This window comes from Ascidiella aspersa, chromosome 4 (assembly GCF_963924565.1).
Source record: "Ascidiella aspersa chromosome 4, kaAscAspe10.2, whole genome shotgun sequence".
Classification (NCBI taxonomy): domain Eukaryota; kingdom Metazoa; phylum Chordata; class Ascidiacea; order Phlebobranchia; family Ascidiidae; genus Ascidiella; species Ascidiella aspersa.
The window spans coordinates 22,588,024-22,613,295 of NC_139450.1; the positions used below are offsets into that span (position 1 = coordinate 22,588,024).

At 34.7% G+C, this 25,272-nt stretch overlaps 2 protein-coding genes across 3 annotated transcripts; one reads left to right on the top strand and one right to left on the bottom strand.

Annotated features, from left to right (window-relative positions):
* The first annotated feature begins 64 nt into the window (after positions 1-64).
* Positions 65-1,383, top strand: LOC146148695 (cytochrome b5 domain-containing protein 1-like). The gene is made up of 4 exons (XM_083386620.1): positions 65-209; positions 565-641; positions 709-927; positions 1,011-1,383. The coding sequence occupies exons 1-4, from the start codon at positions 86-88 to the stop codon at positions 1,239-1,241; spliced, it is 651 nt and encodes a 216-aa protein (XP_083242746.1). The 5' UTR covers positions 65-85; the 3' UTR covers positions 1,242-1,383.
* Positions 1,092-23,874, bottom strand: LOC146148696 (pre-mRNA 3' end processing protein WDR33-like). Of its 2 annotated transcripts, none has more exons than XM_083386618.1 (13): positions 19,979-23,874; positions 19,403-19,589; positions 15,223-15,472; positions 11,791-11,958; positions 11,622-11,723; positions 9,092-9,246; positions 8,890-9,010; positions 5,572-5,675; positions 5,384-5,507; positions 4,449-4,558; positions 4,270-4,380; positions 3,324-3,645; positions 1,092-2,455 (listed from the first exon to the last, which is right to left on the bottom strand). In XM_083386618.1, exons 2-13 carry the CDS (start codon positions 19,492-19,494, stop codon positions 1,475-1,477), a joined length of 2,640 nt encoding a protein of 879 aa, XP_083242744.1. In that variant the 5' UTR covers positions 19,495-19,589; positions 19,979-23,874; the 3' UTR covers positions 1,092-1,474. The 2 variants fall into 2 exon arrangements, with proteins under 2 accessions (XP_083242744.1, XP_083242745.1); XM_083386619.1 differs by having other exon boundaries at positions 1,095-2,455; positions 3,324-3,442; positions 3,509-3,645; positions 19,403-23,873.
* Between the last annotated feature and the right edge of the window lie 1,398 nt (positions 23,875-25,272).

Genomic DNA, 25,272 nt, shown 5'->3' on the forward strand with positions numbered 1-25,272 from the left:
GGAAACAATCGTGTGGGTATTCCCCATTTTAAATTTATTTAGTTCTACATTGCTTTCATTTTCTGCTCATTACAAGTAGCTCATCATGGTTGCCCGACCAAAATTCTTTACTTCTAACGAAGTCTCGTTGCACAACACTATAAAAGATGTATGGGTTTCTTACCTTGGCAAAGTGTATGATTTAACGCCGTTATGCGATGAATTTTCAGGTAAAGCAAGTCAGAATTATTCAAAATTTACCGGAAAGGGAGTATTTGAATGCATTAGTCCGATCCGGGAAAATAGCCAATATGCACTTCATGGTGCTGTTTACCTAAGTAACAAAGCAGTTTAAAGATTGTGTTATACACGGGAAATAATGCATAACCGGGAAATTAAATTTAATAATTCCACCACCCTAACCCAAACTTAGCCTTAATTTAAGTAAATGTATACTCAATAAAGAGTGTACGTGTGTTATCATATCAGGCCAATAAGCCACTTTCAATTTATCCATGTTGACAGCGACCTTTGATGTTTTGACCAACTATCATTTTTGAGTGTTAATCTGGGTTATGTTTGCAGGCAACCTCTTGCTAAAACCAATTATAGCCAGTGCTGGCAAAGACATTTCTCATTGGTTTGATAAGAAAACAGGAGATGTAAGTTTCTTGTGTGTCTCATGTTACATAATGATTTTGAGTGTTAACGTTTGGCCACTGTTGTCAGATTCGTACCCACATTGATCCATCAACAGGAATTCGTAAATACTATGCCCCGCATGGAAGATTTGTGCACATTCCACCACCATGCCCAATGTCTAATTGGGCTAATGATTTTGGCCGTCCATGGTGGAAGGACACTAAATATGAGGTTGGAGTTTTAAGTGAAAAGACAAGAATAATCAGAATCATTAACACATTAACATCTCAAGAACAGTCCATTGAGGTAAGATCCCATACAGAAAAACCAATGCTTTTTTATTATTACCTGTTTTTTTCTAAAATGAATCATAATCTAATTAATTTTAGGTGTGTTCTGAAGAAAACATGCTGGAAATTCTGCAGCGGTATTTAAAATATAATGCTCATGCAGCAAGTTACACTTGGAAATACGATGGCATTTCCCTGGACATGGAGAAAACACTAAAAGAAAATGGACTAATTGACGAAGATGAAGAATTTTATGAACTCAGCATGGATGCGGAGTTGTGGACACCAGCAATACACTTATATTTCAATGATGATTTAACTGAAGCTTAATATACCCTCATATTATTTTTGATCGTTATTGATAAGTATTAATGCATTTCTTGTATAAACTAATGTACACAACTGTAGGTATCAAATTTATTTTTCAGTATGATAAATAAAATACATACCAAACAGAGTTGTAATTATAAAAGTTGTTTTACAAATGATTGTAGTTTTGAGAGTTGCAGTGAAATGCACAACAAAATATTTCCCAGTTGCCTCATATTAGACATTTAAGTTTCCTAAGGTCGCCTGCCTCCACGTCGCATTCGAATAGGGCCATTAGACCTTGTCGGCGGCCAACGGCCTCTGTTGGGCAAGGCATCAGGTGGCCCGGGAAATCTTGGACCCCCTCTGCGACCTCTTCCGCGGAGGGGTGGTCTACCCATGAAACCCCCTCTGGGCCTTCCACGCATTATTCCACGGTCAGAATGGTGATTCATGGGAACGTTCTGTTCATTGAAGGCCATTTCTCCATCAAAGTTATACTCATTTGTATTATGATTAAGGTTTGGTTCATATAACGTTTCTTGGTGAAAATGATCAATGGGAGGATGTCTACCTCCTTTGAATGGTGGTTCTTGATCAAACTTTCCAGGCCACTCTGAGTCTATGTTCTCTTGATCATGAGGAAAGTTTATTTGAGGTTGATCAAGATTGGGACCTGGTGAAACATGTTGGAGATGTGGTGGTCTGTGGGTAAGAGGCAAAATACTATCTTCTGGTCCTAGGTTGTCAAATTCTCGATCACGATGGTTTGGGGACAAAAACTCTTCACCATGATTCAGGTAATGTCTCTCCTCAACGGGTATTTCATGACTTGGTGGATGTAGGTTTCCATGGGGAGGAAAATCCATTCTTGGAGGAGGCCTTTGATCAGAACCTTGTAGCCTTAAATCAAGGTAATTTTCATGCCCAGGAGGGACATGACCTGGATGAAATTCTGGAGGCCTTCGGTCATCAACCAGTGGCCCCCTTGGAGGAAGGTCACCCATGGGATGATGCCAAGAAGTTGGAGGTCTATGGCGAAATCTTGGAGGAGGGCGTTCATCTCTGTGCCATGGAGGTGGTTCATCAAAGTTTTCTCTTCTTGGTGGTGATGGAGATCTTGACCATTGTCGCCTTGGGGCACCCTCCTTTTTGGATTCCCATGCGGCAGCAAAAGTGCGGGGCACAGGACGTGAGAAAGGTATTTTCTTTCGGTTATCTTGTTGCAATACCATCTGCATTAAATAAGTTTAGTTAAAGATTTCGTTTACCATCGATTAGAATTTGACAAGATATTTTTAAATAGTTAAGCAGTAATCATACTAATCAATAGGGCGATTATTTTTTGACTTGTCAAAAAAAGTCAAAATTTACACGTTAGGTCAAAATTATTCAAATTTTTTTAAGTAAAACTCGAATAAAAATGCACATAAATCGTTTAAAAAATTAAAAAAAAAACTATAGACAGCTTTTTTTAATTTATCGTTCAATTTAAAAAAAAAATAGTTTTGATTTATATTCAAAGTCATTTTAACTGTATTATATCTTCATTGAGCAATATACTGTATAAAAACGTGCGAATAACGACGTCTAGGTTATTTAAATCAGTGTATTACTAACACAAAATAAATTATTTTTAGGTAAAATTTGTCAAAATTTTAACTTTTTAGGTCAAAATTTATTAATTTTTTGGTCAAAAAATAATCGCCCTACTAATCAATGTTAAAAGCACAGTGTACTTAAAGATATGCCATATACTCAAAAATATCTATACTCAGAAAGGCAATAAAAAATAAAACAGCATAGGCAGTCGCACACGGCTTTTAAAATTATTGTTTTTTGAGATAAACAGTGATATTCTTAATTAAAAGAGATAAGGATTTGAAAATTTAAGGTATCATACCCTGTAGTAGTAGTATTAACCCTTTGAGGAACAAAATCATTTTGTTTTGAAAATTCTGTTTTCTTGTGCCCCTGCAACAACATTTTCTCTCATACGCTAATGTGCCTACATATAATAACCACCAAACTCTATTCCACCCTGCTGAAAAGTTTACCAGACTCGGTCATATGCTTGAAGTTAAAACTAACTATAGTAAATACCTTTCTTTGGAATTCAGTCTTTTCTTCGAATGACCAGTCCAAACCAGGAATCCCTACTTTTAGATCCTCTTCCTCTCTCTTGGCTACATCTGCCGCTGCAGCATCAGCATCTCCCATACCTGAAAATACACATTTTTTTTTATTTGTTTTTTTTAGTTGAAAACTTTGTAAAGTAAAAAAAATACCTGGTATATGAGACATTACAGACATTTCTTCTTGATTTGAAGTCAAAGTAGTTTTCATTGCTATATCTTCTGGGTTGGGAAATAAGTTATATTTGTCTCTCATGCTATCCCCAGGCCTGTTTCTGGTCCAGAATTTCCTGTCAAGAGTCGATTACATTTTAACTTAAATGTATATTTTTTAATAATATAGGTCATATAGTCGATATATACATATATGTTGCACTGAATATGTGAATAATAGAAATCACCTTGACCCTTGCAAGATAAATGTCGACCTTAATTCCTGATGAGTAACAGCAAAATAATCTAGCAAAGCTAGCAATTCAGGTCAGACACATCAACCAGATCTTAAAAGATATATATATATTTCGCCAACTAAGGCATCGTCAGTATATCTTATTCAAATAGAATCATTCTATTTTAGTTGGCGAAATGTATATATATCTTTTAAGATCTGGTTAATGTTTCTGACCTGAATTGCTAGCTTTGCTAGATTATTTTGCTGATACACATATATGGTAATTTAATTTATGACTAATAATCACTTGCCTTCAAACTGGCGTTTTTTAAACTTTCTAGCTTGCGGCACAAAAAAATATATATATATAAAACATTCATGGCAAACTTTCCCCAAAATAACAATTAGTACAAGGCATTAACTGACTCTGCACTAGTGGCTTAAAATGCTCATAAGAAATTACAGTTGTTATTAAATATTTTAAACATTTTTAATATGTTAAATTACACAGATAGTTTCCTACGTGCTGTGATCATTTGATCCTGAAACAAGAATATGTCCAAGAGGGTGCCATGCAAGACTCCAAATTAAACTGTCATGAGCACCTTCGAGTCCTCCTAGCTCCTTCTCCTCACTGTCAAAAGAACAAAACAATAAGCAGTCACCTAAAAAACTTAAAACAGTTAACTGCATAATTCTTACCCAACTTGCCAGTAAATAATACTTCCCTCAGAACCACCACTCGCAAACATATCTTCATGTATTGGATGCCAAGCAACGGAAAATGCCTCTTTTTTGTGACCACGAAAAACCTTTTCAAGTTGCAAACAAAGTCAGTGAACCACGTAAATATTTTGTCATCAAACAAACGTTTATGGTTTTCATAAAGCAATTAGGAGGTGTCAAAGAAAAACCTTTGTTTTTTCTATGCTATACTAGACAAGTAGAATGAAAACTTATTTTGGGCCTTTCGCAATTTTTTTTAGTGGTTCACAGCAGAGTTGGATCATTTGTAATTGTTATTGATGCAACTAATTACATTTTTTTTTGTAATTGTAAATTTAATTTAAGGGATTTTCATTCTGTGAAATTTTAACTGTAATTGTAATTTGCTAAAATTTTGGCTCAATACATTGATATTGAGAAAAAAGTTTTAATAATGATACACGTTGTTTATTTTCTTTGGGAAGCGATGAGACTGTTTTCCATATTTCACTAGTAATAGAAAACGTAAATTGCACTTTACAGCTTTCAATGTAATTGTAATTGTAATGTAATTGAAATATTTAAGGGAGTAATTGTAGTTGCAATTGAACTGAAGTAATGTAACTGATCTAACTATGATTCACAGTTTCAAACAATGAAAACAATATAAACAGCAAAGCGATCACTAGAAAGAAATCGTTAAAAAGTAGAAAAGAACATTGTGTTGAAGTTTATTAGGATGAATACACTCGGTATATTTCATTCACTTCTATTTTGGTTTAAGGTTTGAAGTAAATAAAATAACAATTTAGGGTTAACCATTTTTATATTCAAATGTGGATAATTTTTTATGGTTTGATTAACCTGCACTGTGTAGTTTTAAATAAAAACTATAAATGTCAGTTTGGGTAACAAATACCCTCGCATTATACCTGAATCTCTTCTTTAAGCTTTCGTATATCATATAACTTCACAAGGTGATCTCTAGAGGCGGAAAGAAACCAGTTTCCATTGCGATTAAACTTGACATCCATTACAGTGCCCTTGTGTGCATGTCTGAACAAATTTATCGATTAGTCCGACAAATATTTGTTTTTTTACGAAAAAAAAATGTTGTTACATTGTTGCTAAACTTTGACCAGACTTGGGATCCCACAGTTTAACTGGAGTTTGCAAATCCTTACTTGCAGAAACTAAAAGGGACTTCTGTGGATGCCAATCAACCTGTAATTGAAAAATAAATCAATATTTAGGTAACGCATCTTACTAACTTAGTTATAAGAAAAACCCTATGCTTTTTTAGAACTTCCCACACAGGTAAATGTACTTTTTGATTTTAAAAATATGTAAATCCCAATATTTTCACAAATATTTTTACATAAGATATACTTTTAATAAGATTTTTGCTTAGTCCAAATATTATCTGGTGCAAATATTGTTGATATATTTTTTTTAATTGTAAACATTCAAGTAAAGTGTTGCATGTTCTGTTAACACTAGGGATGTTCAAAGTAGAATCCCAATGTATTCTAGAATAATAGGTTTCGAATCTAGAATAACGAATCCAGAATAGCGAATCCTAGTATATTTTTATTAAATTATTTAACCTCGATTTTGTTTGGGGAAGGGATTAATCTTAATCTACCCTACAGGGCCCCCAATCACAGCAATAAATCGCCCAAACAATTTTCTAACATGTGTACATTATAATAAAAAAAATCTCCCATGTGTTTAACATTCTTAACAACTGTCATTTGAAGCAGTTGTGTAAACTGTAATATGTCAACTGTCCAGGTTGTTGCCAAAACTTATATTTTTGCCAATAGTGAGTACAATGCAACACTGCACACAGAAGTCTTAAGCAATTCGGTCCTGTTTTTTCAAGCATTAGGGCTTATTTTTTTACTAACGTGATCTGTAATGCAGTCAAATAATGTACTGCAAAGAATACAAAGTTACTATTGACTTAACGAATTGTTGACAATTACACTGCGCATAACTGCATAACCTTGCTGAATATTGGCCTAAAGTTGACCTTAAGTGACCCTATAGCGCATTTTGTAGACGGCCAGCACGTTTTACAACGTAATATTACTTTTGCAACTTAACGCATTTAGGGAAATTGCGAACTCCACACCAGACATTACACGTTAGCCTCTCGCCCAATAACGCTTGATTGACACTTAATTATTAGACAAACATTATCGCGAGACGCGGTAACTGTCGCCCGAAAAAACGCTGACACTGCACTACCAGGTTACATTTAAAGCAAGCTCTGTAAATTGGTCGCCGCAGCGACAGGCCAACTTACCACACGCGTTTGTGCAATTAGGCGCAACAATCGGCGGTAAAACATTAAATTATATCAGTTCCAATGGTTTTAAATTATATCAGTCCCAAATGTTGTGCTTAAACAACATTACAAAACTAGTGTTGCATGTTGACAAGAAGATAAAAAACTTGTGGCTAAACTGTAAGTAGGGGTGCTCAAAGTAGAATATCTAAAAGGTACTTAAATTCAATTCTGCTGTTTCTATCCAATAATTTTAATTGTTAAAATTGATTTTAACTGCGTTTAATGCTAAAAGGTTGGTCTTAATTTGTACACACACAAATGGTAAGTTTGGATTACACCTATTGCTATGGCTAAATATTTATAATGTTTGTATAAATGTGGAAAACAAGTGGCCCAGGCAACGAATTGTTTACCATTTGCAAAACCCTTGCATATTCATTATTAGGTGTCCACTAAATGTTATTGGGTGAACAGCTCCAATGTCACACTCCAAGAAGATTTCGTAAATTTCCCTAAATACTTTTACTTTGAAGGAGTTGTTTAATATTATTTTCACCATTGTCAAGTAATAGTTAGGCAGTGTTGCCAGTTTGTAACTAAATATTTTATAAGAATATACATGTTTAGGACAATTATGTTACGATCAATTTCTGTTTTGTCACAAAAAGGGTGTCTCATAAATATAAGGAAAAAAATTTCTGAGTCTTGATTCGAGGCTAAGAAAAAAGAGAGCAAAAGAAATGGCCTGTAGAAAAAATTACACAGTGATTTTAGGCAAAACTAATTGAATATATTAGTGAACAACTATGTGATATGCTATTTTTTAACACAAAAGGTTGTACAGCACAACAGCTAAACTTTATTTAAAAAATGCATATGAAAAAGATAGTTCACAACCAATAGAAAAACACATTGTTAAAAACAATTTAAAATCGATATCAGGGTCACTTTTTTCTTCTAAAAATAAATTTTCACTTCACTTGTAAATAGACACTTTATATTTTTGTATATTTTTTCAAAGAATGCACCTTTTTTATTAACAACATTACAACGCGATCTCTTTGAAATGTTTTATTTACCTCTGCAATATATATATATATATATAAATATATTCGTGTGTGCTTTAATTGAAAATAACATATACCTGATATGTTCATCAATGTTAAATATAACATGCATAAAAGATGAATCTTGCTATTTTTTCCTATATATACAAGATGTGCTTATGTTTAATGTAATCTTATGTTTAATGTATCATCAAGTGTGAATTCGACAACGCTAAGACAAACCATCTTTCCTTTTTCTTGCTAAAACTTTGAAGTTAGGAGCAGCTAATGTCCCTCGCTGTTTGTTGCCTGCTCTAATATTCGATATTGGTTAACAACGGATTTTTTGTTAACTGAAGCAGATTCTTAAATGGTGGTATAATGACGTGCGCATTTCAAAGTCGCCCTTTTTTAAGTTATGATGGTTAACAAAAAATTATTCTCTATAAGCATATTCATTTCTAAGACCACGTATTTAGTGTGCAGTTGACACAACTTATTTCCCCTCAACCGCAGCTTGTATTTTAACAGACTTGGCACACTGCTCAGTGCAGATGTTGCGCTAATTGTGGCATGATAACACCAGGAAAAAAATATTTTCGTTTAGCATTGTAGGTGGGCGAAAGGCGTGCCTGTAATTTACCGCTTGTCCCGTACATGGAACTTAAGAAACTGCGCTGCTGATAGTTTATGATTCTCACACATATTTTATGGTCTTTGTTTAGTTTTTCGCCTGGCAGGAGTGTCGACGAAGCACGTGTTCGCATTTGCTGGACGTTAGTTGTTTCTAATTAGAAGTTTTATGACGTCATTCCAATCACTATTTTATGACGTCACACCCGTCACTGTTTTATGACGTCATTATTCATTAACGTCAGACGGAAAATAGGGAAATTCCCTAAGTTGAAAATTTGGGACACCCCCCTTTAAAACAGTCACGCTACGCGCCTGCATCAGATTCTTAAAAATTTTTAAATACCTATCAGCACCCTTGAGCATTAGAAATGGCACACCAGGGCGCCGCAGTACCCTGGTTGAGAACCACTGGTTTAATGGGTGATTTTTAAAAGCTTTGCTTAATGGTGCAAAAAATTACCTGCTTGACATCAGATCCATGCCCTCTCAAAATATGTTCCTCATGGCAGCGTAAAAAATCCCAAACCCTGACAGTTCCATCGTCACTTGCTGTGACAAATTTGCTATCAGTTGGACCAAAACTATAAACAATATACAGTAATTCATTATAAAAACCACACATCACATGTCTAAGCTAAATGTTAATTGCGAATTTATGTTACCAAACTGATCGGCATGCTTGGTCCTTGTGGGCTTGATACATTTTGACATTATTCATGTTTAGCTGCCAATACTTTATGTAGCCTTGGTTGTCTCCTGTTATCAGCCAAGAATCATTATGAGACCAAGACATAGCACGCACAGGACTGTCATGGGCCTAATTAAAAAAAATAAGTTTTTTGCAGGTAAGCGGCATCCACTTTTTCACTTACGCTTTTTACTACGAAGTAAGAAAATTTATGATACACCATACAACAAAATTTTAATCTGAGGCAAGATATAAAATATGTAACCAGGTTGTAAAATACTTTGGATTTCTCATACAAAGAATACCTATTGAATAGAATTTGTTTTTATTTAGATTGTTCATCACTGGGCAAATGTCACAATTAAAACTAAAAAATATATTGAAGTTGTAATTTCGCACTTGTCAGCTCAGCACTAAGTTGCCACCTGATTGCCTAATTTGTGGATGCCTTTAGCAAGGAATATATGTTATTATTCAACCAACTAGAGAACTCGAAAACTAGATCTTCTGAAACTGTTCAAAGCTAATCATTGCTTAAACACCACCACGACAATGACATGTTTATGCAACAAAAATAACACTTAACTGACAGATAGCACAATAAGTTTATAGCAAAGTCTTGTTCAAAAGAACTAAAAGCAGACTTTTTGTCTAAGCAAGTGGCAAAAAGTCATATGAGTTTAATATCCCAGGTATAAATGCTGTCTTAAATGGCATTAGGAATTGGTGACATACTCAGTTTAGGCATTTTATTTGTATATTTCTTAATAGAGAGAAAATAATCACTTGATATTATGTGTCTTATTGAGACGAATTAGACTGCAGGGTTGAGATTATGCATTTGTCCTCGCGCCAATGAGAGATGAAGATAAGTAATAATTAGGGAGAATTTTGTCAAAATTTACACGTTTGGTCAAAATTTGTCAAAATTCTTTCAAGTCGAAATCGTTTAAAAATGCACATACATCACTTACAAAACTAAAAACCTATATTTTATTATATGCAACAATATTTTAACGGTAATTTATCGTCACTAGCAATATACGGTATACGCGAGCCGGTAGAAATAACCACCCAGACTTAGTTTATTGCACTAGGTTGAGCTCGAATGTCGTTTTTGCTTTATAGAAGTGTGTATCTCTGATTTGAACAAATCTATTGAACAGTATTTTGATATTTTTACCTTTTATACCTTGTATTTCAACTGTTTACACAACATTTTCTAAAGTTACCAGCGTCTTGTTTTCTTTGGTATTTTTATACTTGTTTTTTTTTTTGAAATCACAAAAATATCAACTACCATTCCCAAGAGTATTGCATAAACCAGAAAAAATGAGTGAATTTTGTTTCACCAGTAGTCAGTTAAACAGCATAAACGAGTGGTTGATGAATTCAAGGCACTAATGCAGTACTTCAAACAACAATATGCTGTTTAAATCAATGTATTTCTTATAAGTCCAAATTTAAAAAAAAATATATATTTTTAGGTTAAAATTTCATTTTTTCAGGTCAAAATTTACAATTTTTTGTAAGTCAAAAAATATTCGCCCTAGTGATAATATTACTAATCTACAAGCACAAATTGTTGTTGTGATGCCAAAGTTAGTGGATTTTCATGGCTAACAAACTGTTTTACAGTAAACAGGTATATCAATAGGCGCCGAACATGGGTGTGCAGAGCGTTTTTAGACGCCCATTTTCAAAGAATTCTCAGGTAAAATTTAATATTGGCCCACCGAAACATTTTAGGTTTAGTTTAGACACACGTCTATAGAAAAAGGTTTCCGAACTCTGATGTCGGTCGTCAAAGCCTTAGCCCTATAGGCTGATAAGAGTTCTGTCGGAGTAAAACCTCTTCTGGTAAATTGGCATCAACCTATGATCCTCAAATCAACACAACTGTCAACCTGTTCTTTTTCTATTTTTTATACCCCATTTTACACACTGCTTCGTCTGACGTAACATTTCTAAATCTTAAAAGACGCTGTGAAGCTCGATCGCTTATAAAAAAACATTAATCCTAAGCATAAGCTTCCAATCGCAACCAACATAAAAAAATTGTCTATCAAAACTTTAAAGATAACGCAACAATGAGGTCTATGTGCGTGTGTTTCAGGTAGGTTACGACTCTGTTAGCAAGTATAACTTAACGCTTTACCATTTAGTATTGTGAATAAATAATTGTGTATCAAGGAAGTATTATATTGTTCACTGACAGAGATCATCATGTCGCGCGCATTTGCTATTTATTACGTCATACAACGCATTGTTTCAATGACAAAACATGGAAGCGCTAAATCGGTTTTAAGTATTGGTACGTTTTGTTGGTGATTAATGATTACTGACGCATTTTGCACTGATTAAACAAACGCCCTGGAATTTTGAAAGTTCGGCGCCTATGGGTACAACCTTTGGGTTGGTACTTCCCATACTGTTTTGAGCATTGGACTTATAAAAGGCTATATTACTTAAATATATTCAAGTTAACTGAAAAACCTAATAACCTGAAGAATAGTTTCGAAATTAAAAGCGGTTCCATTCCAAAGAGTAAATTCTCCACTTGCAGACCCTGTAACAAGTCTTCTGCCATCTGGAGTCCAGACAACCTGCATTAAAAAATGTTGCTTCAGCTGTGCACTGACATAGAATATAACAAAACAGAACTGCATAAACCTTATACACAGGGCATTTCATTTTGTTTGTGGCACTTCGAACAAATTTAGTTGCAACACTTGATGCTGAGCTTTGTCTGTAGGCCATTGGAGCTTGCATTTCTATTGAATAAGAAGGATCTGGAAGCAAAGCTGGAACATCAGTGAATGGTCTTTGCCATCTTCGTCGCTAAAAAAAATATGTGCCAGGTTTAAAAAACACTGGGAGTATTTTTTTGTTTTCACCATAAAAAACAGATTATTATTAGTGGTGTAGCCTTTCATAACAATCCATGCATTTTTTTTGGTGGCCAATTAAATGCCTAGTATAATCCCTTTATAAAGTTTATAACCACTTGGAACACAATCAGTGGTCAATAAGGTGTAAAAATGCTAAAAAGAAGATATGGAACTTTAAACAGCCTACATTTTAAAGTAAACTCAGTGTAGGCTTAAAACAAAACTTTATGTTTAAAAACTGTGTTAAAACTAGAGTAAGGCAAGAATAGTTTTTTCATTTTTTTGATCAGAAACAGCAGATTTATGAAGTCTATTTATGACGTCATCTTTAAAATTCCTTGCCTATCGTGATCCACGCAAAGTAAAAACAAAATTTAGGGGTCCGATGTGAAAAAAGTTTAAGTACCCCTGAATTAGAACAATATGTTTGAAAATCCTGATCAGGCCGATTTATTTTTGGCAAGCCTTTCCAATGGCATCCAGTGCACTTTCTGTACATGCAGTGGCTTATTTAGAATCTAGTGTGTATTCAACACTTGAGTGAATATATTGGTTTATTCTGTTGGCAGAAACAATCACACACATTTTACAATCTTTGTTTTGTATAATGTTTAATTTTATTAACTTTACTGTTATTAATATTTATTTTTATTTATGTAAGTTCTGGCTTTAGTTGAGCTAAAAATCTGTTAAATCCTTGTCTTACAACACATTGTAAAACCTATAATGTTTAAATTGTTTATTTTACAGAAAACAAAACTTTCCACATGGATTGGCATAAATGTTTAATATGAAAATAAAATACATATGCTGCAAAAAAACAAAGCTACACTAAGACAAAGCTTATGAGATTGCAGTGCAGTTATCGTAGTAGAGTATAGTAATTTAGGTTTCTGTAAAGCATGAATTTTTACTTCTAGATAACATCATGGTGGAGTCTTGCGATAAGTAGAAAAACAAGGCTGGCAACAATTAGAAATCTAAGAGGTGATAAGAGATGTTAACCTTCTGTTATGTAGCAATAAAATATGTTGTAAAATATGCTACATTTAGGTTTCCACTAAAGTGAACAATTGCACACTAAGCAGTTTGACAGCTGCCACCTGGCAGGAGTGTAGATGATGCACATGTTTTCTTTGAGTCCATAGGTTCTTTTTTGCTGAATGTGTTGGCTATTTCGTTTGGCTGTCAAGGTTGTTTTATTTTTAGGAAATTCTTTCATCATTTTAAGGGTATTAAATAGGAATGTTGAATGCACAACAGTGGCGTATCCAGGGGGGGGGTTGGGGGTTCGGACCCCCCCCCCTTTTCGTAAGTGACATTATCGTTTTTTGTTCGTTTTTGTCGGAGTTTTACTCACCGTCTGAAACTGCGTGTTTTTAAATGTAATTGGGTAACGCGTCTTAAGCTAATGCGAAACCAAAATCAAAAGCAAAACGCCGTTTTTCGTCTTTTGTTTGGTCGACCGTAGTTTTTCTCTTTCGCCTTTCGTTATTCGTTCGGGTTGGCTAATCAGCAAGTGTGTGTTCGACAATTAATAATATAAATCAAGCAGTTTCCGCTCTCTGAAAACATTGAGTTAGACGGTGCTGATGTTTCTCGCTGTTTGTTGTCTGCGTTAATATCAGATGTTGGTGTAAGACTGGGGTCGGCAACCTACTGTATCGGGCCCGTCGCCTCTTTGACAAACTATACACGAGTTCCTTTCAAATACTTTTCGACTATTTTAACTACGCAAGTGCGAAATTTTTTCGCGCTTCGCGCCATTCATCTTACTACGTCCCATTTGTTAACGTTTTGATGCTTTATTTTCAACTAGATCAGCGCTTCTTTACCGTTGCGCCGTGGAAAGCTGCCAATTGCGTCGCGGACAAACCGAAAACGTATTCAAAAATATTTGACATATATTTTTTAACATTTTTCATTTTTGGCAATGTAATAAAAACTTGCAAGAAATTTCAAAGAAACGCCGTTATACCAAAAAAAAAATCGCGCTCGCTAAGCTCGCCAGGAGCGCCCAAACTTAAAATGGTTATCAAACGTTGAACTAAATTAAAGTATTAAAGTTAAACCGTTTGATCGAAATCGTTTTATATGTCGTGGTAATCGAAAAAACACCCGGGAAAAACGATCTCCGTTTAGTATTGCAGATGGCGAAAGACGTGCTTTGCAATATAGCCTAGTCCCGTACATGGATCTGCCAAAATCAATCACACATATTTCACGGTCTTGGTTTAGTTTTTTGCCTGAAGTTAACGATTGCACACTAAGCGGTTTCGCTGCTGGCGCCTGGCAGGATTGTGGATAACGCACGTGTTCGATTTCTGTCTAAATGTTCGCTTTTGCTGGACGTTAATTGGCTGTTTCGGATGATTTTTTTTCTTGTTTATGACGTCGTTAGCATCGCTATTTTATGACATCCTATCCGTCACTATTTTATGACGTCATTAACGTCAGACGAAAAAACAACGGGGAATTCCCTAAGTTGAAAATTCGTAACCCCCCCCCCCTTTTTGAATTTCTGGATACGCCCCTGATGCAGAATCCCAAAGTATTCTAGAATGTTAGGTTTCAAGTTATAAATGCAAATATATATTTTTAACCGTTTACTACTGATATTTAAAGAATTTGCTGAAGGCATGACAACGACACAAAGAACAATAGAAAAACATAAAAATGCTTAGCATGCTCATGTAGTGACAAAATTAATTTGTTTAGGCAGTCAAAGTTGTTTAAAACGTTAATTGTTGTCAATTTAATTTTTAGATTACAATATGCATAGCATTTTTTTGGCAATTAATTGCAGTTTTGGCCATAGAAGCGATATTTTAAATAATCTTCAACAAAAAATGTAAATATAGTAAAATACACAGTACTAATAAAATGCCATTTACTTGGCAATCCACTAAATTTGTAAAAATAACTTTTAAGGTAGTACACTGTTGGTGGCCCATTTATCATTTTCATAGAACATGTGTCCATTCTAGAAATGTTTTATGTAGTTGTTGTTATGTAGTTTATTCAGATGTCAGTGTGTATTTGTAACATTTGTAAAGCTGCTCTAGTCAAAACATTTAGTGATGCACATTACAATGTCTTAGGATATGAGAAGTTTTGGGCACACACTTGAACACCTGTAGTTTTCCGCAGTGATATTTATCAATATTAAAAAAAACATAAGTTGGTTGAATTTTATTACATGTTCTATACAAACCTCAAGATACAAGGTACATGATGGAGTCCAGTCAATAACTTTTCTTCCAGATTTTTTCCTACCAACTTCTTCAGCAACATTCGTTTGCAAGGAGGGAGCTCCTGGAGCAGAAGAGGGCAAGTGGCCTCCTAGTGGGCCAAATTTTCCGGCATTTTCTTCAACTTGGCCTAATCTAGTTGCCTTCTCTAACTCTCTTTGTCGGATTTGTTGCTTTAGAAAGTTGGGTTGAAAAACATAGGGCTGGTACGAACTGTAGCATAAAATTAAGAGTTAGATTTCACAATATGATGTGACTGAGAATATATTCAAGCATCACTCATAAAAGGTGGGATGACATTGTTATGATTAAGGCATTTTAATACGAGCTTGTATCATCATTAGTTAATGTGAATGAGAAGTAATTTAAGCATCACTTATAAAAGGTGGGACACAATTGGTATGATTAAAACATTGCGATAGTACTGCAAAAGAACACAATGTTACTTTTGCCTGTAATGCATAACCAATACTTGGCAATTACATCATGCATAACCTCGCTGAATATTAGCCAAAAGTTTACCTTGAGTAACCCTCTAGTGCTTTTGTCCAAGGCAAGCACATTATATAATGGAATGTTAGCTTTGTAACTTAACAGAAATTGTGAACTCTGCACCTGGCATTACATGTTAGTCACTTGGCCAAAAACACTTCATTAAAACTTTATTATTAGTTGCAGGTTATCATGAGATGCAAAGTAATTGGTCACCCGAAAAAATGCTCACGCTGCACTGCATGCACTATAAATCGCTAAAGCGACAGGTCCCACCTAAACCAAACTTGACACTCGCTATGTACAATTAGGCGTAACCTTCCTCGGTAAAAAGAAAAAAATATATATGGGATTGAAATACCTGATATAACTAGAAAAATTGGATACGAATCCCATTTGGATTCGAATCCAAGGATCCATTATTCTACTTTGAACATTGTCAATTGTTAACAATTGCGTCACACCTTTTATAAGTGATGTTTGAATTACTTCTCCGTCATATTAACTGAAGATGATACAAGATCGGATCAAAATGTCTTAATCAAGATGATGTCAATCTAATTGACCTTGTTGGCTTTGCAATTCATTATTATCAAGCTACATTACAGATTTGTGCATAGTGCACCCAAGTTTATTTGGATTTTATTTTTGAGTCATTGAGATTATTACCACATACCAGATATATAAAAAAGGTAAAAAAGGGATATCGGTAAACTTCTAGACCAGTGTTTTTTTTATACTTCAGCACCTAAAGACATTTCAAAACGTGATGGCGCACTTGGCGAGCGGAAATAAATTTAGGTTTATATTTCTTTTAAATTGCCTGAAATTTTTTATTGCATAGGATTTATAGTTATGTATCTTGAAAAGTACTTGCCCAGCCTTATGACCGAATTTCGAACAACATTTACTTCGAAATAACACACAGTTCGGAATAAGACCTAAATAAGACTTAAACTAATTGTTGTTATAACTTCTAATTTGGAACAAGGCATAGAGAAAGACCTTTATAGAATAATGCATTTTTATCTGTTATCTAACCAAAGTCCTAACTTTGTCACTATCTTCGCTAACCCTTATATTTAAACAATCTCGTTCCAAAACAGGCGGAAACATTGACAACAAAAGCTCCCGATGCCAGATCGGTGTAACTCAATCGTCCCTTACCCTCTTTGTTTAGGTCTTATTCAGACAATTTGATGTCTTATTCTGCCGCACATGGTTATTACTGCGATATCAGCATTATAATGGTGGCGGTCTTAATACTGCGGTATTATGTATAATTCTGTTTAGATATTGTTGCTTTGTAGATCTATTGTGTGTTCCCCTGGAATGTACTGTGGAATCCAATGAGTTAAGTCTAATAATAAAATTGCAAAATATATGTTTTATATATTAAATTTGTATTCTTTTGTTCGCGACGTACCTGGTAGCTTCCCATGGTGCACCAGTGCCTGTTACATGCTTAATTAGCACTTCAAAATTATCACCGGTTGCTAATTACGCCGACTGTAAATTCTAACATTCATTATTAGTTTTGCGCCTTTGGTTTTATATGTAGAGCTAGGATTTAGGTTTTCGCATTTCGAGACATGTATAATAAAGTAATATTTTTGTGCGCTCTGGTGTTTGCCCATTTAATTGGACTCTGGACCTGTTATTTCCTGTCTCTAAACAACTCTACAAATCTCACGATCATTTATCGCTTGTTTCTCGCCGCAGTTAAACTTCCCGCAAAAAGGTCCGCCCAATGTTATCTTTTCACGAAACGGCCGCCCAGTAAGGCAGGCCTCTTGTTCTCGGGAGCGCGTCGGTTCCCGTGAGAGGGAGTTTTTGTTTAGCGTATATTATGCCGGCTGACCGCCTAGAGCTCAGTAGACGTTTGGGTGTAGCCTTGTGAAATTAGCGAGTAAAACTACAAGTGTTATATGCCCTGTCTGTTGGTTGTTAAGTAATCGTGTATGTCTAAGTGTCATTATTGTTTGTGGTGTGGTAATATTCTACTCTTGCAACCAATACATCTGTACATTGGGTTTTCTTGTTGTGGTCTTTAATGTAAGTTCTCTCTAGTAGGTTATTTATACCCGAAATAAGGACTCACTAGCGGCTTTACAGGAGGCCTAGGTAATTTTCTAAAATTACTAGTTAAAAGTCGTAACAGTGCCGGTCAGGAAGCACTGCTCTAGGCAAAATACAAGTATGACACTCGCAGGGGAGGATGAAAGGGGTACCAGGCCATGCTCAAACACAACCTTTTATATGTAGCATAGTGAGAGTAAGAACGCCAGGTAATCTCCCAGATGTATTTCTAAATATCACAAAAAATTTCGCACCTTTGGCACAACTCTGACCAAACTATGGGATTTTTGTTTGGGGGCTTGAAAGTTTTCAGGGATAACAGCACAAAGTTATGTTAGACATGATGTCATAAAACAATTAGTCCTAAAAACGAACATTGTTATCTAGCGAACCTGTGCACAAATATGCAGGCGATAACAAGTATAAAATTGCGTTTGTTTGAGTTCAAGCAAAACCTAAAAAAGGATAAGTGAAGCCGTAGCCACATAAAATAGATTTGCATACTGGTGGAAATAATAATATTTATAGCATAACTGAGCAGAAATTGTACTTTTCGGAGCGTATAAGTCACACAGCTAAACAGGCTAGTATGCATTGCTTTTATTGAATGAATAGATATTGTTACAATGGACAAAAACATAGAGAAGGGTTTGAAGTTGGTTTGAAAAAAGAGTTGTAGCTAAAGTCGGTAAACAAACCTTTTGTTGGTGAGCATGTCTTGGAGACATTACTAACTTTTAAATTCAAAATACAACTGTTGGTATAGCTTTAAATAGGCAGTGTAGTAATATTTCAGAAAACTTTCTCGTCGAACCCCTGAAACAGCCTTGTCGTACCCCAGGGGCTCAATCGAACATGGTTAAGAACCACCGATCTGAAGCATAAGCTTTCAACCAGAGCTGCGAATTAAAACTCCCAAATCCAATGTGTGCATGCGCAGTACCAAATTTCTAAACTGAGGAGTCGGAGTCGGACTCTGGAAATCGCACATTTAACTTGAGTAGGACTCTGGTTATTTTTAACTGACTCCACAGCCCAATCGAAGCGTTAAAATTTACGGGTCGGCTTACTAGTTTGTTAGCGTATAACTTAAACGCTGTTATCATTGATGTTTGTAAATAAATAATTGTGGAAATGCGCTTAGACTTAAAACCATTTATTTGGTATGATCAAAGTAGATTGTCAATATATGTTGTCATTATAGTTTTAGAGCGTGCTTTTGTAATTTGTTACAATGAAATTATGAGAAACACCTTAACGCATTGTTTCAATATAACATAGGGAACAGCTAAAAAGGTACTGTTCGTTTGAACAAATGACAACTAAGAATTTTGTACTGATTTTAAAAAATTGACCTAGAATTTTTAACGTTTGGTGCCTATGGATAATGGATATCTATATAGTAAATTAGAGATAGGGCAAACCATTTCGGCTTGAAATAATTTAGGCTAAATATTCTGATTAAAATATACAAATAGAAACAAGCAAACATATTAATTTTATTATGTTAGAAGTATAAAACTACCAAAACATGTTTATTATAAAACACTAAATTTGATAGTGGTAACATACCGTGGAGGATATTTTTGACCCTGAGGATTTACTTCAACAATTCCTTGAGATGCACTAGGAAGAACAGTATTGGATGCATGTAAAGCAGCCATTTTTGATTAAACTGTTAAATGTTTATTTCTTTAACAATTCTTCATGGCCAAATTGAACCCAATTTACTTTAGGAATCATTTTAGTAGCAAATTTCCTGCAAATTAAAGTATCAAGATAAAACAACATTGTATCAGTTTAAAAGTACATTGGAATTGAAGTGGACAAGTTTTGTAACAACATAATTTAACAAAGTCAAAAATGTTGATAGCAGAATGTGGTTAACATTTTTATGCATGTGAGTGTCAATTCTTAATTTTTAATATAAATGTCAAATATTTCTAATTAGATTTTGTATTTACAAATAATGATGTTCTACATCTGAAACCTATACTTTAAATACCTATAATACAATATATATACTTTTAAAATGTTTAGTTGTAATCAAATGTAAATTTTATAACATTGAGATTTAACAATTATGCAGAATAATGAAAATAATTGCTGTATAGCTAATTTGCTGGTATAATTTTAATTCACTTTAACCTATATTGAAAAACTGGCCTTCGCCCTTGAGTCAAGCAAATACACAAATTTTATGGTCTTGCAGTTTCCCATAGTTAGTTGAAAAATTGAGAAAATCTTAGCACCAACTTGAGTTACAGTAGAACATCTAGCAAGTGCACCCATACGTTTTTTCAACAGACCAAACCTGCACCGCAAAAAAAATAAGTATAACAATTTTTCCTAAATATTAAAACGCTTGGTGCACTTTTTTTAACTTAAGTGCAACCGGTCACCTAGAATTTTTAGTTGTGTACTCTCAAGAACTTGTTGAGATATGCTGTACTTCATATTTATAAAAATTCCTATACTATTACAACTTTTTTAGTGGAGGTTAGCCATAGCCTCTGAGTTGAGATTTGGATTGTATAAAAAAGGTAACATGGAATTTGAAAAGCTGTAAAATATAGACTTGTATTACACCAGATAAGAAAGTTAATATATCGTCTTTTATAATATTATGTTTAGCGTTATTAGGAGTTATGTAGATAAACATAAGTTCTAAGTTAATGATCTGCTCGGCTAAAGTTCTTTCTGATCTCTAATATATTATAAAACTGTATTATTAATTAGGATATTTTACAGCCAACCAATCGAGTAAGCGAATAATAAAAAAACAACATAGTCATGTAGAGTAAAACATAATTACATTTGTATAAAGCAACTACAGTAAGACGAAGCTTAGGACGTAGCATAGTGCGGTACAGTAAAGTAGTTTTGAAGCAATGCTATGTGTGGCACAGTACAATTTCCAGGCTTTTGTAAAGCGCGATTGCCTTTGAGCCAAGCCACTCGGGAGTCACGAGTATGTGTAGAAAGTGTGTGGTTGGCGGAGATTAGAACTTGTAACTTTTCTTGACTGACGTGCACAACACTTTATGACGTTTTAAAGTGTCTTGAGAAATGGACTCTATTTTACTCACTTTCAATTTACAATGTAGCGGCAAAAGATGCTGAAAAATACGCTACACCCGCATATGTAGCACTTTCCACCGTAGTGGCATATTTTGTAGAAAATTGTTGTATGGGTTCACCCATGAAAAATCAATTAAAAGCCAAAAAACTTTACTTGTGAAGTTACTTTTTACAGCTGAGCCAATTATATTTGCACAAACATCCCCCGTGCAATATCCAAGTTTCCAATCTTATTACTCAGGTCAAAGTTTTTATCTAGGCCTCTTTTTCAGCAAGAATTAGCAAAGAAAAAGTCATTTGGTTTTGCTTTTATTGAACTAAAGCCTATTCTGATCCACTTAATTCCAATACTAGGGTGTCAACTCTAAAGCAAATTTTGTGCTGAAAAACTGGAAAAACTACTTTTGAATGTTTGTGCCATCCACCAAGAAAAGGCAACCTGTGTAGCAGCCAGTGTGCATTTTATGATACATTATGATGAAATTTTAGGTGCTAAGTGCAAATTTTGAGGTGGGAAGATGTGCATGACTGTTGATGTTTTTGAATACAATATTTTTTAAATTTGTGTGCACACCAAAATTAGTCAATTGCACACCTAAAATTTAGAAAAATGGTTAAGTTGCGGTTCGATTCCGGACCTAAGGATTGCGAAACCCTTAATCGCACACCTGCACAGCTCAAAATTTTGGGCTACAGACCCAGGTCTTATTTGAGTGAATTGTGTTTAGCCTATGGTTGGGCATTTGACCAGTCAAATATTGGTCAAATACTATACACACTATCATAAATCAATTTGAAGTTAAAAATAAACCTTGATTTTAACTTTAAATAAATATATCAACGTTTTGCCTTAAGTACACTGGTTTGTAAAAAAAAAAATATTTTTTGACTATCAATAAGAATGTTTGCAAAACCATGCCCATCTAATACTATAGCAGTATTATAGTAGTTTTTACCATTACTACAATCACCAAGTTAAGCCAAGAAGTTTACTACCGAAATTTAACAACAAGTAAATGCATTAGTAAAGAAATATTTTAACTCCCCGTCACAACTTTCGTCACTCTGAATTTTTTAAATCATCACCAGGGTCCACTGGAGATAAGGCATTTGGTTCTTCTAAATTTCTAAGTAGCCTTAGATTGTGGTATACCCCGACTAGTGTTTCCTTTTATGACAAACGCCATTCATCATATATATACATGCATTTATTCTAAACAAAATAAATCAACTTTGCTATTACAAACAATTTGTTATTACCAGAGAACATGTGTTTGCCACAGGTAAACCCTAGCATTTCATATTTGAATTCTTTAAAAAAGTTACAATCAAGATTATTAAAAACGCAAATTTACAACATTTGAATCCAACATGAGTATTTGACTGGTTAAATAAAGTGCGGCCAATTGACAGGCTTGCCAACCATAGTTAAGCCTAGTGTTTTTCGATGAAAATTCGCCTTCTGGAGTATATATTGCACAGTTTTGTGCAGAGGATTTTTTTGAAAAAAATGCCAGAATCGTTGGCGGCCACAAATTATGGTATGTACCAATCCACAATTCATGGCTCTTTTTGCTAAGATCTCGGGTAAGTGTCAAGGTGTGCAAATCATTTTTTGGAAACCTGAGGTTCAGGATCCTACCACAAACCAAATTTTTTTCAAAATTCATTTTTGCAATATACAAATTTGAAAAAAGATTCAGTGCGGACCGACCAGACTGGTTGATGTAGTAGCACATGAAAACATTGGAGAGCAAAAATCAGCGCTCTTATTTTGATTAACATTATGTCTGGTAGAAAACTTATTATAACTTTTCAAAAAAATTTATATGTGTCAATGATTTAAGCCGAAACAAAGTTTTATAAGTAAGCTAAATTTCTCCAGTGACAGGTTCATCAATTCACTTTGCAGGGTAGCGATTTATTTATTTCTGAAAATATACAAATCTAAGTTTAGTATAACTACACTTAATTATGGCAGAATAATGATGTATTGAAATTTTTGCCAATTAGGAAAACAGGCACTTTATGTACCCTATCAGGATTTTCTGGGAAATCAAACTGGTCTTAAATTCAGACTAGTAACTAATACAATATGACAGTCAATTTCATTTGAGGATAATTTTCGTAAGGAAAAGGCTATTTGCCCGACAACTCTGTATTTAAAATTTAAAATGTCCATATTAGGAAGAATGAGCCGGGTTCCAAAGGTCAAAATTCAAAGTTTAACACAACTCCAGAATTAGCTTGCAACTCAGTGAAATATATTAAATCAGTTATTGCGTTACTTGTTTCAACCTGCTACCGAATTTTGAAGCTCAGTAAACACAGGCAAGCCATGAAAATAGCCTCTTTTTTCCTAGAGAAAGAAATACATTTGTAAACTTCTACTGACTACATCTATGTCCATAGTTTTACATGGCAAACCTATCTTGTGTTTCTTTTGCAGACTATGGTATAGGCCTATGATTGGCAAATAGCCACCTTCAACATGCATGCGTCTCCAACCAGATTGCATTTAATGTTACTTCACGCCGAGATATCGGGTGTTCAGCACCAAATTTTAAGGTGTACAATAATGTTTTTTTAAATATCGGGAGTGCACTGGCAGCAGAATGCAGGATCTCGTCTCCGGGGTCGCGGTTTGCCGATCATAATATTCATCTATGACAATTATTAGTCCGATACGGTTTGAGTTTTAAAGAAACTCGGGTCCTGGGTAATAGGAGACGTAAAACTATCTTTATAGTTGAAATATTAAACTTAAAAAACTTTCCCCGCATTTTCACCCCATCCGTCAGAAATCAGTGCAGTTCTAAGCAAAAAGGTCTACGACAATCAGTGCATTCAAAGGATCAAAAAGTCCGACTTTTAGACTTTGAGTTCTTGGACAATACACTAATTTGCATTAACAAATGTGCATAAGAAGATTAAGTTTAACAATACTTGACCCAACCAAACCCAAACGCTAACCAGCGCCCTAACCCAAATAATGTGCGATAATTCAATAATTATAACGCTTCAGGCCCCAATATCTCAATTTGTGACGTAATAATCTTAAATACAATGGACGAGAAACCATCTTATGCCCATCCGAGTTTGGGCTTTTTTCCCCAGCATTTAAAGAATTATTAAAATAACGCACATTATTTGGGTTAGCATTCGGGTTAGCGTTAGGGTTTAGGTGGGTCAAGTGTTATTAAACCTATCTCATACTTTTTGGGCGCTCTTTCACTATTGTACGTGAAAAGTTATGCAAAAAAAATAATAATAATACCGCATGGGTGCGGGTTAGCGTTTGGGTGAGGGTGGGTCAAGTAATATTATGTTTATTATTGACCCACCCTCAACCAAACGCTAACCCGCACCCTAACCCAAACAATATGCGTTGTGGTAAGCGGCATTTGAAGAATTTTTTTTTTTTAATAATTTTTACGTACAATAGTGAAACAGCGCCACTTGTTGTTATCTTTTCTGAACTTTTAATGAATATTTTTAATTTATCTACGCCGGGAGTTTACCTAAAGGTCCAAATCAGTGCATTGCCAGGACCTCAAGGTCTAAAAGTCTAGACTTTTCTGCCATTGGATGCCCTGATTGTCGTAGACCTTTTTGCTTAGAAATACACTGATTTCTAAGATCGGGTGACATTTTCATACCGCCAAGCACCGCCATAAACTAAATGTATAATTTCATTGTGGAGTCACGCTTCGCTTAACCTTATTGAAGCTTGGATACGCCATAGAATACTAATTACGCTAAACCAGGGGCATGGATGGGCCGAATGGAAACCAAAAATATCTTGGGCGGCCGTTTTAAAAGAGAGGATCTCGAATCTGGCCAGCGGGCCGTAGATTGCCCTGAGGTCAGAATAAAATCAAAATCCCAAAATAAGACTTAAATCTGCTGGAATACGTCCTAAATTCATCGGATTACGCCTGAAACTGTATGCAAATGATTTGGGACGATTGGGGACTGTCGGTCTGGCATCGGCCTATTTGCTGTCAAGCCATTTAATTCGGTCTGCATATCCATATTTCTTAAAATATAAACCATTGCAATTCTACACAGCATGTTCATTCAAAGAACGTCTATTACTGACGTCAATACTAACATTTTTAGACCAGTTTAGGCATCGTTTACACGTTAAACTAACGCTGTATTTTAACGTTGCGTAAAACTATAATGCAACCAGTTTAGAACGTCATAAGTGAAGTAGAAATAACGTTGATTTTTGAAATTAAAATTAACTTGTTTTAGACAAATTGTAACGTAATTTTAAACGTTTTATTAACGTTCTTTCATAGCGTTGAGACAAACCAAATGCAACTAATTTTAACACGTCATAAATGACGTACAAA

Bases quoted from the DNA above. Each gene is read 5' to 3' on its own strand.
- LOC146148695 (XM_083386620.1), top strand. From the start codon at position 86: ATGGTTGCCCGACCAAAATTCTTTACTTCTAACGAAGTCTCGTTGCAC. The intron at 642-708 runs GTAAGTTTCTTG...CACTGTTGTCAG, and splicing joins TTGATAAGAAAACAGGAGAT to ATTCGTACCCACATTGATCC. The intron at 928-1,010 runs GTAAGATCCCAT...AATTAATTTTAG, and splicing joins CTCAAGAACAGTCCATTGAG to GTGTGTTCTGAAGAAAACAT.
- LOC146148696 (XM_083386618.1), bottom strand. From the start codon at position 19,494: ATGGCTGCTTTACATGCATCCAATACTGTTCTTCCTAGTGCATCTCAA. The intron at 4,559-5,383 runs GTATAATGCGAG...CAACTTGAAAAG, and splicing joins AGCTTAAAGAAGAGATTCAG to GTTTTTCGTGGTCACAAAAA. The intron at 2,456-3,323 runs GTATTTACTATA...TATTTAATGCAG, and splicing joins AGACTGAATTCCAAAGAAAG to ATGGTATTGCAACAAGATAA.